At 37.8% G+C, this 20,037-nt stretch overlaps 1 protein-coding gene across 1 annotated transcript in view; it reads left to right on the forward strand.

Moving 5' to 3' along the window:
* P2RX7 (purinergic receptor P2X 7) overlaps positions 1–20,037 on the forward strand; it is a 187,085-nt gene that overhangs the window by 122,623 nt on the left and 44,425 nt on the right. Inside the window, exon 7 of the mRNA XM_053699761.1 lies at positions 16,889–17,018. Within this exon, the coding sequence (XP_053555736.1) occupies positions 16,889–17,018 (130 nt within the window). The remainder of the gene's footprint in view (positions 1–16,888; positions 17,019–20,037) is intronic.

A 20,037-nucleotide genomic window follows, 5' to 3' on the forward strand; every position in this document is an offset into this window, starting at 1 on the left:
AACAAAAAGTGCAACACTGTATATAATAAACAATATGGGTACCCCTCTTTACAATAATGACAAATAGTGCAAAAGTCCTTATAGCTAAAATCTGGAAATCAGAAGGAGTGCCAAATCAAGAGATGTAGATACATAAAGGAACAAGCTTAATCAAACTTGAAGAGTACAGTTCATTCAAAACAGGGAACCCTTTATCGAATTACAAATAACTTGGGAACAACATTTAAAAGATCTTAACTACACCCCTCAAAACCCTTAAAGCACATACATATGATCCTCTACCACATAGACCACATACAAGCACACCATATAGACATAGGTATGGTTTCATGTAATGTGTTATAGAAATGAAAGATACACAAATGTTAATGTTTATTGTTTATGTTTATTAAAAAAAAAGTAAAATTTAAGAATTCATGTTAAATTACGATAATTTTTGTTCGCAATTGAGAATGTACCATTGTTTTAATACTATGTAACATACTTGGATTCTTAATAAAAAGAGAAATTGGGGGGGAAAAAAAGGAATTTCTGTTGTTGACTGTCCCTTTGAGTCATTTGATATATTCTTGCATTGATATCAATTGTTAGACATTTATCTGTCATTATTTAACTTTAGATTCATTGTATAGATAATTGTATTTTTAATCTTGAAACTCATGATACTTTATTTTTAACATTTGTACAAATTAAAGTATACATTTGACCAACATGTTTAAAGTAATGCCACTGTTACAGCAAACTCATGTTCACTTATCTGCGCAATTATTTTATCAATGAGCATTGTGCAATAATTGAAAGCGTAATTGCGTATCCGTGATTATTAATTTCTTTGGATCTAGTAGTGTGATGATTATATTTTAGATCTGTTTTAATATCTTAACAATTGTGTTTATAACGATATTCTAATATAATTGTTTTAAAAATGTAATGATGCTAAATAATATTTTAAAGTTATGTAGTAACCGATATGCAATTGATAAAATGGCGGAGGATAGGGAGTTCATGGATGTTCACTTCCGTTTAATCTCTGTGACGCATATTCGTCATTGCGCAATAAACAGCATTCTTCCTATGTGATGTTTGACAAATCTAAATTCATATGTATATCATTCTAGTTAACGTCTGTTATATATTTGAGATATGTTGGAGATATGAATGTATACACATTGCTTAAATGTATGCTCAAATATTAAAATATTATATGAAGTCTGATCTTTACCTGGTTCAGCTTCTGTCCCTATTGCTCCCAGGTCACCGATTTGAGGGGCACTTGCCTCTGGGTCGGGAGGCTCATGGGCATCAGCTGGGGGCTGGGAGGCGGGGCAAGGACCGTGTGCTTGCAAATGCAGAGGGGAAATGGATATTGAGGAGCGTGCATAAAGTCTCCTCATGTTTAAGAAAGACTAGTTTCTGTGGGGGTGGGCCCGGATCCTCACCTCTCCAACGAGCACGAGTCCAACCCCTCATGAGGCAGACTTTCTTCCGCAGATGCAACCTCATATCTCCAAATCTCCTAAACATTTGCAAGGGTGTCCTCTGGACATCTGACATCTGAAATAAAATGGTTTGAGCTTGTAGATATAATCTGATCTCATTACTTTATCACATTGTGTACATATACATGCTTCTTGATCTTATATCTGTCTGTAAAACAATCACCAATGCTTGACAATTAGCATTTTATTACCTTATCTCTTCTATACCCCACTGGGAGTGTAATTTCTTATGATGGCTGTGTTTACACAGCTTGGCCTTAAAGGGACAGTCAAGTCCAAAAAAAAACTTTCATGATTTAAATAGGGAATGTAATTTTAAACAACTTTCCAATTTACTTTTATCACCAATTTTTCTTTTTTCTTTTCGTATTCTTAGTTGAAATATAATTCTAGGAGGTTCATATGCTAATTTCTTAAGACATTGAAGACTGCCTCTAATCTGAATGCATTTTGACCACTAGAGGGCATTAGTTCATGTGTTTCATATAGATAACATTGAGCTCATGCACGTGAAGTTACCCTGGAGCCAGCACTGATTGGCTAAAATGCAAGTCTGTCAAAAGAACTGAAATAAGGGGGCAGTCTGCAGAGGCTTAGATACAAGGTAAAAGGGGGAGTGGACCAAGCTCTACAGTGGGGGCCTTAAGCTTACTGACTGTATAGCCTCCTAGTAGGCTAACCGAATAGAAATGATAGAAAATGTGAAAGTAAGCGCTAAATAGCTTAAAAGGCTAGGTAAAATATACACAATTTATTACATATACATATAAAAATACACGTAAACATTAAAATCACAATTAGACGCTTGGATCCATGTCTAACTTATCTAAAAATTAAAGTATACAATGTTGTCAAGACTAGACTAAAAGCAGAAGTATACAGTGTTGGCTAGACAAGCCAGTCCTAAGGTAAGTAGCCTAGTGTGAGTCAGCAAAGGATGAAGTTAAAAATCTACAAACAACCTTCGTGATATAATGGGGTATATAGAACTAAAGTTGTAATCGGTAAATGGGTGCACATAAATAACTGTTAACAAAAATGTTTGAATGTTCAGCTGGTAAAATACATGTGAATCCGTTGGTGTATCCTCCAAAGTGACGTGCAAAAAATGTGACGTTAAGTTGACAATAATGAAATGGGAAGGATGAAAAATATTAAAAATATTAAAAATATTAAAAAATAAAAAATGGTGTAGTTCAAACTCTAGTTGAAAATCCGTGAAGTGCTTGTGGACAAAATGCAAAGAGAATTTTGAATGTGAAAAAATTCCACGTGAAAAAATGATAAACAGTCAAAAAGGCAAAAAGGCAGTGATGACGGTGAGAAACTTAATAAACAAAGACAAAAATGTAGACTGGAAATCTAATATATGCAAAACCTTAGAATCTGGTGTTAAAAATCCACTGTAAAATCCATAATAAACAGTAACATCGATAAAAAACCTAAAAGGGAACAAAAGAGAAAACAAAAAGTGCAACACTGTATATAATAAACAATATGGGTACCCCTCTTTACAATAATGACAAATAGTGCAAAAGTCCTTATAGCTAAAATCTGGAAATCAGAAGGAGTGCCAAATCAAGAGATGTAGATACATAAAGGAACAAGCTTAATCAAACTTGAAGAGTACAGTTCATTCAAAACAGGGAACCCTTTATCGAATTACAAATAACTTGGGAACAACATTTAAAAGATCTTAACTACACCCCTCAAAACCCTTAAAGCACATACATATGATCCTCTACCACATAGACCACATACAAGCACACCATATAGACATAGGTATGGTTTCATGTAATGTGTTATAGAAATGAAAGATACACAAATGTTAATGTTTATTGTTTATGTTTATTAAAAAAAAAGTAAAATTTAAGAATTCATGTTAAATTACGATAAATTTTGTTCGCAATTGAGAATGTACCATTGTTTTAATACTATGTAACATACTTGGATTCTTAATAAAAAGAGAAATTGGGGGGGAAAAAAAGGAATTTCTGTTGTTGACTGTCCCTTTGAGTCATTTGATATATTCTTGCATTGATATCAATTGTTAGACATTTATCTGTCATTATTTAACTTTAGATTCATTGTATAGATAATTGTATTTTTAATCTTGAAACTCATGATACTTTATTTTTAACATTTGTACAAATTAAAGTATACATTTGACCAACATGTTTAAAGTAATGCCACTGTTACAGCAAACTCATGTTCACTTATCTGCGCAATTATTTTATCAATGAGCATTGTGCAATAATTGAAAGCGTAATTGCGTATCCGTGATTATTAATTTCTTTGGATCTAGTAGTGTGATGATTATATTTTAGATCTGTTTTTAATATCTTAACAATTGTGTTTATAACGATATTCTAATATAATTGTTTTAAAAATCTAATGATGCTAAATAATATTTTAAAGTTATGTAGTAACCGATATGCAATTGATAAAATGGCGGAGGATAGGGAGTTCATGGATGTTCACTTCCGTTTAATCTCTGTGACGCATATTCGTCATTGCGCAATAAATAGCATTCTTCCTATGTGATGTTTGACAAATCTAAATGCATATGTATATCATCCTAGTTAACGTCTGTTGTATATTTGAGATATGTTGGAGATATGAATGTATACACATTGCTTAAATGTATGCTCAAATATTAAAATATTATATGAAGTCTGATCTTTACCTGGTTCAGCTTCTGTCCCTATTGCTCCCAGGTCACCGATTTGAGGGGCACTTGCCTCTGGGTCGGGAGGCTCATGGCATCAGCTGGGGGCTGGGAGGCGGGGCAAGGGACCGTGCGCTTGCAAATGCAGAGGGGAAATGGATATTGAGGAGCGTGCATAAAGTCTCCTCATGTTTAAGAAAGACTAGTTTCTGTGGGGGTGGGCCCGGATCCTCACCTCTCCAGCGAGCATGAGTCCAACCCCTCATGAGGCAGACTTTCTTCCGCAGATGCAACCTCATATCTCTGAATCTCCTAAACATTCGCAAGGGTGTCCTCTGGACATCTGACATCTGAAATAAAATGGTTTAAGCTTGTAGATATAATCTGATCTCATTACTTTATCACATTGTGTACATATACATGCTTCTTGATCTTATATCTGTCTGTAAAACAATCACCAATGCTTGACAATTAGCATTTTATTACCTTATCTCTTCTATACCCCACTGGGAGTGTAATTTCTTATGATGGCTGTGTTTACACAGCTTGGCCTTAAAGGGACAGTCAAGTCCAAAAAAAAACTTTCATGATTTAAATAGGGAATGTAATTTTAAATAACTTTCCAATTTACTTTTATCTCCAATTTTGCTTTTTGCTTTTCGTATTCTTAGTTGAAAGCTAATTCTAGGAGGTTCATATGCTAATTTCTTAAGACATTGAAGACTGCCTCTAATCTGAATGCATTTTGACCACTAGAGGGCATTAGTTCATGTGTTTCATATAGATAACATTGAGCTCATGCACGTGAAGTTACCCTGGAGCCAGCACTGATTGGCTAAAATGCAAGTCTGTCAAAAGAACTGAAATAAGGGGGCAGTCTGCAGAGGCTTAGATACAAGGTAAAAGGGGGAGTGGACCAAGCGCTACAGTGGGGCCCTTAAGCTTACTGACTGTATAGCCTCCTAGTAGGCTAACCGGATAGAAATGATAGAAAAGGTGAAAGTAAGCGCTAAATAGCTTAAAAGGCTAGTTAAAATATACACAATTTATTACATATACATAATAAAAATATACGTAAACATTAAAATCACAATTAGACGCATGGATCCATGTCTAACTTATCTAAAAATTAAAGTATACAATGTTGTCAAGACTAGACTAAAAGCAGAAGTATACAGTGTTGGCTAGACAAGCCAGTCCTAAGGTAAGTAGCCTAGTGTGAGTCAGCAAAGGATGAAGTTAAAAATCTACAAACAACCTTCGTGATATAATGGGGTACAAAGAACTAAAGTTGTAATCGGTAAATGGGTGCACATAAATAACTGTTAACAAAAATGTTCGAATGTTCAGCTGGTAAAATACATGTGAATCCGTTGGTGTATCCTCCAAAGTGACGTGCAAAAAATGTGACGTTAAGTTGACAATAATGAAATGGGAAGGATGAAAAATATTAAAAATATTAAAAAATAAAAAATGGTGTAGTTCAAACTCTAGTTGAAAATCCGTGAAGTGCTTGTGGACAAAATGCAAAGAGAATTTTGAATGTGAAAAAATTCCACGTGAAAAAATGATAAGCAGTCAAAAAGGCAAAAAGTCAGTGATGACGGTGAGAAACTTAATAAACAAAGACAAAAATGTAGACTGGAAATCTAATATATGCAAAACCTTAGAATCTGGTGTTAAAAATCCAGTGTAAAATCCATAATAAACAGTAACATCGATAAAAAACCTAAAAGGGAACAAAAGAGAAAACAAATAGTGCAACACTGTATATAATAAACAATATGGGTAATTGAAACCAAGCTCACCAGTATGCCAACGCATTTCGGCCTAGACTAGGCCTTTCTCAAGACTAGTCTTGAGAAAGGCCTAGTCTAGGCCGAAACGCGTTGTTTAGCAAACTTGAAAATCTGTAAGCAAAAATATAAAAATAATTAGAATAGGAAAGCAAGTATGTTATTTCATAACACATTAAAAACATTTTTATCTGTAAGTATAATAATTCAAAAGTTATCTTCTGTCTACGCTATAAACTTTAATGTTTTTTCTGATATTAAAGCTAGGTTCTGACTGGATATCTATATATACATAATTTGAAAGAAATCACATTAAATTGGCTAATCAAGAGTTGACTTACATGTTAACATTGAAAATTAGACAAATGAACGTCTAATATACTATTTTGTGCAAATATTAATTAATTATTCAATTGTCATGTCCCTTCTAAAACTAAAATGCCTAAATTTTACCTATGAAATTTTTTCATATGAAATGTATCCCTTTATCTGTATGATCGGTCACAATCTGAGTCCTCTATAGCACAAAGTAGGGGGAATGTATATTAAATAAATATTAATAAAATAGGACATTGTGAAAACTAATTGTTAGATACATTTAATTTATTTATCAATAATTCCACCATTTTTCCTCCTATGATTCTTCTCAATAGCATGCATTGTGCAAACTAACCTCATGTATGATCTTTAAAAGTTGATTCTAGTCCAAATATCATTTTATCTGTATTATGTGTCACATTCATCACTTTCCGAATAGAGGATTGTGTCTGAAATACCATCTAAAATAAATGAGAGGAAACATAAGTGTTTCCCATAGGATGTATCATGCATCTCCCAGTCTAGTTGTCAGACATTGTGTACACTTACCATGTGAAGGTGTCTTTAGATGTTGTAGAAGTCAGTACAGTTGAAAGACAATGCCACAGACATGATCACATTGGTATTCTTCACTTTCAGTCTGTAGATTAAGTAAATCTCCCTAATAGAAAATAAAGTGTAAATCAAATATCTAAAAGTGGTACATAGTTCTGCATCTCTCCCCCTAACACTAACTATTTCCTAAATGTTTTTTAGCAATAGCTTAATAAGTGTATGTACTCTCTATTATAACAATCAAGTGTGATGCTGAGTCACATACATTGTGCATACTCAACCTCTGATATATGACTTTGAAAATTCAATGTGCTTCAGAGTATCCCTTAATCTGCTATCTGTCACATTCATCCCTTTAAGATCTAAAATCTAATAATGTCTAAAATGAATAATACATGTAAACTAATTGTGTGCCATATGATGGATCAATGGTGCAAATCCCCACCCACCCCAGTCTTGGTCCATACATTGTGTATACTTACCATCTGATGTTGTCTTTAAAATCAGGTAGCAAAGTCATCATAGAAGCCAATGCCAGACACATATGGTGTATAATTTACCTATGATTATAAAATATATTTTAAGTTTTGATATAGTAATTTCTTGAACAATCCTAACATTTTCGCACGATTCTACTTTAATTGTACTAAAAGTGTCACATTTTCGCAATGCTCCTATATAACGTATAGTATTTACCTTCAGAAGTGGTTGTTAATGATGTTGTCTCTGACATTGACCCCCTCGTCCCGGAATGGCCCCTCTATGACTTCGTCCTCCTCCTTATCTCTTTGGAGGGCAAGGGGCAACTGGACATCCTGCAGCATCCCTGCCTGTTGAGCTATGTTATGAAGGACGCTGCAGGCTATAATGATCTTTGCCACCTTCCTGGGTCTGTATTGGAGGGCTCCTCCAGACCTATCCAGACATTGAAAGCGCATTTTGAGGAGCCCAAACATCTGTTCAACTACAGCCCTAGTTCGCCTGTGCGGGTGATTATAGCGCTCCTGTGCCTCATCGGTGGGGTTACATAGAGGTGTAATGAGCCAATTCCAGCTCATGTAACCAGAATCACCTATAAATAATTAACATTACGAAATGTCAATATTATAAATATATAATAAATAATAAGATTAAAATAAACATTAAAAGAAAAAGAAAATATATGTGTATATGAAAATCGCATAAAATCCATGAAATTAAAATTAAGGTTAAGCATTTACATAACATAGCTAAAATGTCTATATTTAATAAATGTTAATTGGTCTGCTAGTGACTTTGCTGATTTTACAGAGTCTTTCAAACTGTTAAACTGTCGTCTACGTCAGTTATGTTTAAAGAGCTACACCGTCCCTTTAAAAGTATTGTCAAGGCTATGACCTGCTACATATCTGTTTATATAAGCCTAGACATTTGCTGAAAGAGACAAGTAAATGGTTAAACCACATTCTATATCTGCACATTTTAGCTATTACCTGCTACATATCTGTTTTTAGCTAAACCTAGACATTTGCTGAAAGAGACAAGTAAATGGTTAAACATCATTCTATATCTGCACATTTTAGCTATGACCTGCTACATATTTGTTTATATAAACCTAGACATTTGCTTAAAGAGACAAGTAAATGGTTAAACATCATTCTATATCTGCACATTTTAGCTATGACCTGCTACATATCTGTTTTGAGCTAAACCTAGACATTTGCTGAAAGAGACAAGTAAATGGTTAAACCACATTCTATATCTGCACATTTTAGCTATGACCTGCTATATATCTGTTTTGAGCTAAACCTAGACATTTGCTGAAAGAGACAAGTAAATGGTTAAACCACATTCTATATCTGCACATTTTAGCTATAACCTGCTATATATCTGTTTTGAGCTAAACCTAGACATTTGATGAAAGAGACAAGTAAATGGTTAAACCACATTCTATATCTGCACATTTTAGCTATGACCTGCTATATATCTGTTTTGAGCTAAACCTAGACATTTGCTGAAAGACAATTAAATGGTTAAACATCATTCTATATCTGCACATTTTGCACATTACACAAACATCTTTTGTAACTCTTAGCCATTTCGCTGGCAGCTATCTTCTTATTTTGATTTCAAGTGCACTATAAGTATTGTCAAGGCTATGACCTGCTATATATCTGTTTATATAAGCCTAGACATTTGCTGAAAGAGACAAGTAAATGGTTAAACCACATTCTATATCTGCACATTTGGCACATTACAGAAACACAACTGTTTGCGAACATTACAGTGGCAATTGTCTAAATTATTAACCATGCTGTGCACAAGTACTCACCAATAAGCAACAATCAGTAATTTGTAGCTCTTTGTAGCTTTCTGCAACACTTTGTAGAAGCAATCTTTAATTTTTTGTAGCACTCTACAGCTTATTGCAATCTTTTGTAACTCTTAGCCATTTCACTGGCAGCTATCTTCTTTTGATTTCAAGTGCACTATAAGTATTGTCAAGGCTATGAGCTGCTACATATCTGTTTATATAAGCCTAGACATTTGCTGAAAGAGACAAGTAAATGGTTAAACCACATTCTATATCTGCACATTTTAGCTATGACCTGCTACATATCTGGGGCCCGATCCGATATGCAGCGTCGGCAGCAAAAGCCGGCCACGCCAAATTTTGCGCTGGTTTGGTATCCTATATACGGCGTAACATAGAAGTTACGCTTGTATATTTCACCCTTCGGCCGTAGTTTTTTGGCCCATAGACTGGTATAGAAAACCCGTGCAGTTTGATATCCAATATACAGCATAAGGACTTACGCGCGCAGAATTCAGAAAATCTACTCCATTCTCATCTCGCCATAAATTGCAGGCGCAGCAACCCTTGCACTGACTTATAAACCAACGTAACTCTCTGAAGGCCTAACAAATGCATGCTCAACAACATACATATCAGCAGCTTGATCTCAAACAGTTAAACCTCTTCAAAGCATTTATTATTCCTGCCCCTGCAAGTGTGTCAAACCAATCACAAACAGCACAACCTCTCAACAGGAAGCCTTAAAAACCCGCCAATGCACATCCTCATTAGCCACCATGTTTTCCTGCTTTCCATAGAGAGGCAGCATCATGGGGCACAAGGGGTGCTGGAAGCCCTACAAACCCCTGTTGTTCCGTCTATACATGCTGTTTCTATAGTTGCTGCTGAGGTCCCTGGTCATGGTGCTGCCCCTGCTGCTGTCCCTGCTGCAGCTGGTCTTCGAATTACATACTGCGGATTTACACTGCATGTAAGTGAAACTACTACATCACACCCCCCTTCCCTTAACCACCCTAATTGCTGAAAATATCTCATTTGTTTAATTCATGTTTAGGTCACTATGATTTATTGACTATCATTAAGAAGAATCAAAATGGATGTTTATACCTTATGTTCACACCTTCTGTAAATACATTATTATTTAGATATATATACCCATGTGCAGGGATAGGCAAGGTGTCCTTCACTAAAGGTCTTTACCTTAGAAAATGTCCGCCACAGCCTTGGCTCGTGCCTATCCCTGCACATGTGTCAATTTCTATTGGATGTGAGAAACCTTGATTTACATCTTATAAGTGAATATTACTATATGTACCCTTCATACACAACTATGTAATGTGGTTTATAGAACATGAATATGTCATAAACATGATGATATTACCTTTTTTGGGCCATTTCCCCACAGGCCTTATTATATGTTTAAACAATATTAGTGTACTAAAACACCCCTCACATGGATGTGGATGACAATTATTTGGTAAATAACAGAGGACAAGATTTATGTTGAACTATAAGAATATATATATATATTTTTAGGCTTCTTGGATGAGGGGGCTGAATTGACTGGAGTGGATTTACTGGTTCTCCTGGTTTGGGAAGATTCAGATGATTCTGCTGGAGTGCTGGCCACAGATGATAGGCTGGAGGCAATGTCCTGCTGGTGTGTGAAGTGCTCAACCAACACACCCAAGAGTTGGTTTTGTTCCTGCCATCTGTTGTCACTCTGCATCTGCATATCAGAAATAATTATCATCATCTGTGACTGGTTTTGTACAATTGCATTTAATGATGCTGCCATGTCCCTCTGCAGCTCTATGGTATGCTGGAGTAACCTCTGTTGGCTCCTGTGAAACTTGTGTTGGCCTCTTTGTCTGCTCTCGCAGCTTGTTATGAGCCTCCTCTAGAGTGAAATGTATTCCTCGCCCAGGGGAGAATACAGTGGATCTACAGGCTATTGAGCAGCAGTGATTCTAGGTGCAGGTTCAGCTCCATCTGCTGGTGCATCATGGACAACTTCAGCTGCTGGTGTATCATGGACAACTTCAGCTGCTGGTGCATCATGGACAACTTCAGCTGCTGGTGCTTCAGGGACAACTTCAGCTATATGCTCATCTGCAGATGGTGGAGCTCTCCCGAGGAAAGAGGATGGTGGAGCTCTCCCAAGGGAAGAGGATGGTGGAGCTCTCCCAAGAGAAGATGATGGTGGAGCTCTCAGGGTGGATTGGTAGTCCCATTGATGACTAGTGTGTGACCACTCAGCCTGTCCAGTTTGCATTTCTTGCGACATCCCCTGGGTGGAAAAGCCATGACTGCCCTGATATTGTGTTGGGGGGGGGGGGTAAAGACATGGACCCTTCGTGGCTGACTTGGCTCCCCCTCAAAGCCAAAAGAATATTCCTCAGGCCAGGTATCTTGCCAGGGGTCGTATACCAATGGTGGTGGCATCACTTCTGGGTCCTCAACTGAGGCAATCCAACCCTGCTCATGCCTGGGAGCATACTGTCCATGTTGCTGCCTGAAGACTGGTGGTGGAGGTGGCTGCATGCCTGTGACTGGTGGTGGAGGTGGCTTCATGCCTGTGACTGGTGGTGGAGGTGGCTGCATGCCTGTGACTGGTGGTGGAGGTGGTGGCATGCCTGTTTGCACCCTGGTGACAGGAGGTTCTGTGGAGGAGTCAAATGATGAGAGGGATTAGTACAGTCATATATATGTCCATGTGGGCATACAATGTACATTGATACATGCTAGGGCCTATACTCATTCTCATGTCAAACTCTATAACATGCATGTGCACAATGTGATTTGTGATATGAGGGATTTTAATATGCACAGTATCCAGGTATGTGTTTCATACAATCGTTATGTGTACATGACAATGATGGAAAAAATGTGTTCTTTAAGTGACACTATGGTAACACAATTTACTTTAGCCTGATGTAGGCACAGAAAGTGCTTTCTGAGCTAAAAGTATTGTGATGGCTATAGTGTCCATTTACTGAAAACTCTACATGTGGCTTGTGGCCTGTATTACTCTGTGACATGTTAGTATTGCACTATTCCACCTCATATCATGAATTGCATTGTGTTAAGTAGCATTAATGTGAAATATAATTGTAGATGTTTTTGTTAGTAGGCCAAATACCATGCTCCTCATTGTGTACATGAATGTGTGACATTAAAGGATGTTATATCTCAAATACATATCATACTGGTGTGTGGGATGTTACTCACCAGCATTAGGTGCTGTGGTTGCAGCCTCTGAGTCACTAGCCCCTGGAAGTCCACGGACTGCTGTGATACTCAGGGACCTGCGTATCATCTCCTGCCAGGTGTTGTATTCGGTTTCCAGGGGTGGACCACCACCTGTTCCCCTCTGGTGCATGGCTTCCTGCCCCATCTTCTTTCACCCGCCTCTTACAATCGTTCCACCTTTTTTTTAAGTCCCTCGACAGTCCTCCTCTGCAGGGCCACACTGTTTACAGCATCCTCTACCACCAACCATGCTGTCTTACGCCTTCGGGCAACACCTTTGCCCTTCTCCTGGCCAAAGAGGGCACTGTGGTTGTCCATGATGGCCTGGACTAGCGCAACATTCTCATTGAATGAGAAGCCTGGGCATCTCATGCGCTCATCCTCTGTGGCCACCTGGCTTGCTCCCTGGGATGTCCCTGGTGTGGGTTCCTCCCTTTCCTCTCCCTCCTCCCCCCTTCTGTCCCCATGTGCACCCTCTGTCCCTCTTCTAAGTGTGCCTGGTCTCTGGGCCTCCCATCATCCCTTCTAACTCTCCCTCTCCCCACTCCACTTATTCCCTGACGGGGACCCTGCTGCTCCTCCTGTCCGCTACAATACTCCTCTCCCTGCAACTCCGCTCCCCTCCGCCCTACCTCTCCCTGCCATCCTCACACTACACACACTCACTCCCAGTTCAATCACACACAATCACAACCAAACACTCAGCCTATCACACTGTAAAATTTAAATACAATGTGTGAGGTGTTAGAAAAAAAAGTTTTGTGTATTTTGTATATGTATGTATGCAAAATGTCTGCAATATGTAAAAATAAGTGTAAGTTAATGTACAAGCTTACCCAAACAAAAATCAGACTTAACTAACTATTATGCTGCGCCTCTCTCACTACTCTTACTAATCCTAAACTCACTGTAGTGTGCTGTAGCTCAACGAAACATCCAGACACACTGAAGAAAATGGCGGCTGCGCATGGGTTTATATATGACTTTTGAATAGCGTAATTACGTTGCGCATTTTTAGATGGAGTTGCGGGTAATTTTTACGAGTGTTAGCCTAATTTGCATAAAACTACACTTTATTGAGACTTTACGTGGACAAAATACTGGCGTAAGTACTTGCGACGACTAAAATGTGTATTTGCGCATTTTTCGGAACAACGCCAGTTTGTCCTACTTACGCCACTTTAGCATCTGACGGCACCGTATTTTGGATACCCCGATGTGCGAGGTGAAATTATGGGCGGCGCGGGTTCCCTCGCTTGCGCCAAAAACTATGCCATATATCGGATCGCGCCCCTGTTTTTAGCTAAACCTAGACATTTGCTGAAAGAGACAAGTAAATGGTTAAACATCATTCTATATCTGCACATTTTAGCTATGACCTGCTACATATCTGTTTATATAAACCTAGACATTTGCTGAAAGAGACAAGTAAATGGTTAAACATTATTCTATATCTGCACATTTTAGCTATGACCTGCTACATATCTGCTTTGAGCTAAACCTAGACATTTGCTAAAAGAGACAAGTAAATGGTTAAACATCATTCTATATCTGCACATTTTAGCTATGACATGCTACATATCTGCTTTGAGCTAAACCTAGACATTTGCTGAAAGAGACAAGTAAATGGTTAAACCACATTCTATATCTGCACATTTTAGCTATGACCTGCTACATATCTGTTTATATAAACCTAGACATTTGCTGAAAGAGACAAGTAAATGGTTAAACATAATTCTATATCTGCACATTTTGCACATTACACAAACACAACTGTTTGCGAACATTACAGTGGCAATTGTCTAAATTATTAACCATGCTGTGCACAAGTACTCACCAACAAGCAACAATCAGTAATTTGTAGCTTGTTGTAACTCTTTGTAGCTTTCTGCAACACTTTGTAGAAGCAATCTGTAGTTTTTTGTAGCACTCTACAGCTTATTGCAGTCTTTTGTAGCAGCTATCTTCTTCTTTTGATTTCAAGTGCACTATAACTAATATAACTCTTTTTGCAGGCCCATCATGACCCTAATATATCTCTCACCTTCAGCCTGATTTGAAATATATTCCTTTTTTTTACACTCAGCTGTTCAATCTGCCCTCTGCTAACTAACTAACTAACAGGTAGTTTACTGGTAGAAAGGTTTTTTTCTTACACCTGAGATCTCGTATCTTTGATCCGTTATAATTTTTTTAAAAAAAATTGTACTTTGTATTATATTTTTGATGTGATTAGTGAAGGTTTTTGGTTGCGATATATCAATAACTACTGGTCTTGGATAGCGTTATGGATTTGTGCGTAAATGGGAATTTTTGTTATGGAGTTTTTTTAAAATGGCTGCGTTATGGAAATTGATTAGTTATGGGCCATAATGCTACAAATTGAGCCATAACGCACAACTCGTAATCTAGGTGATTGTAATTTATGGCCATCTGGCAATAAAAAGCAAGCTTACTGGTGATACCGCTTAGAGGGAAGTTAGTATTTACTAGTTACCCTCAGCAGATTTTTAAAAACTAAAGCACCATTATAGATATATAAAGAACCAGTGAATTATATGAAATATAAAATATAATGGACAGTTCGTAGTAGCTGCCCTTCAGCATTATTTTATATTTATGGGGTAATTATTTAACACCATTTTCAATGGTTGTAACTACTATGCACAACGTGAATCCATTTAAGCTTCAGATTGATCGTCTTCAAACAAAGGGATACTATATATGTGTATCGGAGTGACATGTGTACAGATAGGCAAGGGTACACAATTAGTGAACTAAGACTAACTAGGAAAGCATCCAAATCTATCTTAGGTGTGACCAAACAAACCTATTGCCCATACTATAAGTCACAGATATTATCCAACCCCAGTTCTGATAGATGTTGTTTGTGTATCAGGGAGTTTGAGTAGGCGCTTAAACAGGGGCCATTTAGCTGATGTATGCAGAGTGTCAGGGCCCATATCTATAGTAAAAAGAGCAGCACTAGCAGTCCCGTTTCTTGCGTCTCATGTGGGACCTTCAGAACTTACGGAACTCAGGAAATGCTGTATAGGACATCCATGCTCTGTAGATATAATATCCACTCTCTGGCTACCCCCCCGGTGCGATCGGCTGCATCACACAGGGGCCTCGGTCTTCTAGCCCCTAGCTGCATGGACTGTAGCTGTCCCGCACAGAATCCTTTTTTAGCTTGTAATTCTGTTCTAGGAGTCTCATTGTGTGCTTCCTCCATCTGCTTTAACCAGCTCAATGTCACTTTTTGCTGTCCCAATGAGTCCTGTGTTGCTTCCCTGTGGACTACAGGCACACTCTCATTGTGTGGTAGTATAGGATGTCTGCCCATATTTTGGCAAAGCTTGGTAAGCGCAACAAACCTGCTGTTCATTTTAGATTCTAGATTCTCAAGTAGGGTTTGCAGTAAAGTATGCAAATTCTCCATGATGAATATGAGAAGAGAGACTACATTCCCAAATTGACAGTTAACTCCGAGTTATTATACTATCAAGGATAGTATAATAGGTTGCCGCCTAAGGCCTCAACGATCCGGTCCAGAGCCCAAGGATCATTTATACAGCGAAGGGAGGTTTCCTTTTGATCTCTTGAGAGTCATACACTTGTATTTATTAATTTTATTACAAAATCACTGTCAGGAACCTGATTAAATCGGCAAATTTGTCAGAATTCACCAGGAGCTTCAGAAAGTGTGACTTTACGCCGCCATTGCCCGGACATGCCCCCATAGTTTGCTTTTTTAACTGATAGGAAAGAAATGCACTTTCCTTCAGTCTGATCATTTGTATCAGTGTCAGGTGCTCAATGATTAACCTCACTCTCTCCTGTGAGATGCTGCATTCCAAATAGCTTTATTACTTTCTTTGGGAGCTCTCATCTCTCTGGGACTCCAGGTTCTGCCCCTTTTCTTAGGGAATTTAGTGAGTTTTTCCTCCGTGAAATATGCACAACGATTTCACTCCAAGTTTTTGTGTTAGATATGTAAAACAATTCCAACAGTGGCACTTTGAATGGATTAGAATGTGTTACAAAAATCACACAGGCTTTTATACCAGAGCTCGACAAACCCAAGAGCCAACTGGCTCCTAGAATCTTACCCCTGGCTCCAAACCTTTTGTATTATTCTCCCTATATCTATATACAAATACCCCTGTCTGGCTCCTAGAAGTTTGTCTGGTTCCAAAATATTCTAACTGACTGCTAAATTTTAAACAGATTTGTCGACCACATACAATGTGTTATATTTTCTGATCTGTTATTAAGAGTTACATAAATAATATAGTATAGTTTTATTAATTAGAATTCATGTACATTTTCTAAAATAATTTAAATAGCAATATATTATTAAATTGTATTTGCCAGTTAATAATCTCATGATTTATTTCTTTGGTACTGTAGAACTGCTACTAAGATTATTTATCTATTTAGATTATATATTTTGTACAATAAAAATATCATCACCCATTGAAATCCATATTTTTTCCAATAGGAAAAATATTTTACCAAAGTATAATATGTCCTGCATCTATGACAGAATCACTGCTCCTCAATGCCCAATCTTTCGTCTAGGGGATATTTTAAAAGAAGCCGGAGAAAACTTTTCACAAGTAGCAATTCAGGTGTGTATTGTTTGGGAGTCAACTACAACGCATTTAACATCTGTATATGACTTTAATGCAAACGGTTTATGAGGTTGATGCAATAATTCATAGGTCTAGATTACAAGTGGAGTGCTATTTAACGCTCCTGCTTGAATGTTAACTGCACTAGAAGTAAGTTTTTTGCGTGCGTCAGGGTTTGCTCGTATTATGAGTTAAAAGTAAACTGTTTTTGCTTGCTATAACCCGATGCTCGTAAAAAGCCAAACTTAGAATATTGCACAATAGCCTATTACCCCATAGAGGTCAATGGAGCAAAAAAACACCCTACTCATACACAAACACAATTGTGCGCTAACCTGACATGAAAATATTAATATTTCACATTCCAATGATCTGCACATAGCAGAATACATTCTATTTATTCATAAATACATATTTCTATATATATCTGATGGTGTGGTGGTAAAATATATATGTATCTGTATATATATATGTATCTCTCTATCTATCTATCTATCTATCTATCTATCTATCTATCTATCTATATATTATCCTCATGTGTCTGCACTCACAATTCAAGGGTGCAGAGTCAAATCTTCAATAGTAGTTTAAGCAGGAACTGCACTCACTGGGTAATTAATAATACATGTCCCAACTTATGTAGTGTTAACATTCAATCACCCATGTGTAACAAAAATATTTCTCTTGTAAGGTGTATCCAGTCCACGGATCATCCATTACTTGTGGGATATTCTCCTTCCCAACAGGAAGCTGCAAGAGGATCACCCACAGCAGAGCTGTCTATATAGCTCCTCCCCTAACTGCCACCCCCAGTCATTCTCTTGCAGCTCTCGACAAGGGAAGTAGCTAGAGATATGTGGTGACTTAGTGTAGGTTTATCTTCAATCAAAAGTTTGTTATTTTTAAATGGTACTGGCGTTGTACTGTTTTTACCTCAGGCAGAAATTAGAAGAAGGGTTTTGCCTGAGGTTTTTGATGATCTTAGCAGGTTGTAACTAAGATCCACTGCTGTTCTCACACGTAACTGAAGAGTATGGGAAAACTTCAGCTGGGGGAACGGCCGCAGAATTAACTGCCCTGAGGTATGTTCAGTATATTTTTTTCTAGAGAGATGATAAGAAGTCTAGAAAATGCTGACAGTGCCTGATATATTTAAGGTAAGCCCTGATTGCAGTGATTTAATAAACGACTGGCATCATGCTTGCAGTAAAGGGTAATATTCATGTTACTTGCTCTTATGGCTTAGTATGTTAAACGTTTTCAGGATTTATAAAGAACGTTTTTTACTAAGGTGATAAATATTTATTTGGGCCTAGTTTTCCACATGGCTGTTATTTTACTCTTAGGAGTAGTTTTTAAGGCCCTCTGACTTTGAGTGCATGGTGGGAGGGGCCTATTTTCGCGCTCTATTTGCGCAGTTGTTTTTACATTCTGAGACATCCAGCTTCCCTGAAGGAGTCCCCTGACATATTGGACCTCTGTAAAGGGTTTTTGTGACTACAAAAGTCGTTTTATGGGAAGATAGGAGCCACAGTAGAGCTGTGGGCAGTTTGCTTGTGACTGTTATAACGGTTTTAGCGGGGGTTTTTTTGCTTTGTTTTTGAGCTGAGGGGTTAATCATCCATTTGCAAGTGGGTGCAATGCTATTTTAGTCTAGTATATATACTGTAAAAATTTCATAGAGTTAACTGCTTTTTTCACTGTTTTGCAGTTTTTGTGTTTGTTTTTTTCCCTTAAAGGCACAGTACCGTTTTTTATATTCTGCTTTTTCACATTAATTAAAGTGTTTTCAAAGCTTGCTGGTCTCATTACTAGTCTGTTAAACATGTCTGACATAGAGGAAACTCCTTGTTCATTATGTTTAGAAGCCATTGTGGAACCCCCTCTTAGAATGTGTACCAAATGCACTGATCTTACTATAAGTTATAAAGACTATATTCTGGCTTTAAAAGATTTATCACCAGAGGAAATTGACAAGGGGGAAGTTATGCCGACTAACTCTCCCCACGTGTCAGAACCTATAACTCCCCGCTCAAGGGACGCCAAGTACATCTAGCGTTGCCCATAGCGTTTACCTTACAAGACATGGCGGCAGTTATGGATCATACCCCTTACAGCGGTATTGTCCAAACTACCAGGGTTACAAGGAAAGCGAGACAGCTCTGGGGCTAAGAAAAATACAGAGCTCTCTGACGCTTTAGTAGCTATGTCTGATATACCCTCACAATGTGCAGAAGCTGAGGCAGGAGAGCTTCTATCTGTGGGTGATTTTTCTGACTCAGGGAAGACACTTCAACCTGATTCTGATATGTCTACATTTAAATTTAAGCTTGAACACCTCTGCGTGTTGCTCAGGGAGGTTTTAGCAACTGGATGACTGTGACGCCATTATAGTCCCCAGAGAAATTGTGTAGATTGGATAATTCTATGCAAGTTGTTTTTCCAATACCTAAGAGGTTTTCAGAAATTATTACTAAGGAATGGGATAGACCAGGTGTTCCGTTCTCTCCCCCTCCTGTTTTTAAAAAGATGTTTCCCATAGATGCCGCTACACGGGACTTGTGGCAAACGGTCCCTAAGGTGGAGGGAGCAGTCTCTACCCTAGCTAAGCGTACAACTATCCCCGTCGAGGACAGTTGTGCTTTTCTAGATCCAATGGATAAAAAATTAGAGGGTTACCTTAAGAAAATGTTTATTCAACAAGGTTTTATTCTCCAGCCCCTTGCATGCATTGCCCCTGTCACTGCTGCTGCGGCCTTCTGGTTTGAGTCTCTAGAGAGAGGCTCTACAGGTAGAAACCCCATTGGATGATATCCTTGACAAGCTTAAAGCTCTTAAGCTAGCCAATTCATTTGTTTCTTGACGCCGTTGTTCATTTAACTAAACTAACGTCTAAGAACTCAGGTTTTGCTATTCAGGCGTGTAGGGCGTTATGGCTTAAATCCTGGTCAGCTGACGTTACTTCAAAGTCTAAGCTTCTCAACATTCCCTTCAAGGGGCAGACCCTATTCGGGCC

This window comes from Bombina bombina, chromosome 2 (genome assembly GCF_027579735.1).
Source record: "Bombina bombina isolate aBomBom1 chromosome 2, aBomBom1.pri, whole genome shotgun sequence".
Taxonomy (NCBI): domain Eukaryota; kingdom Metazoa; phylum Chordata; class Amphibia; order Anura; family Bombinatoridae; genus Bombina; species Bombina bombina.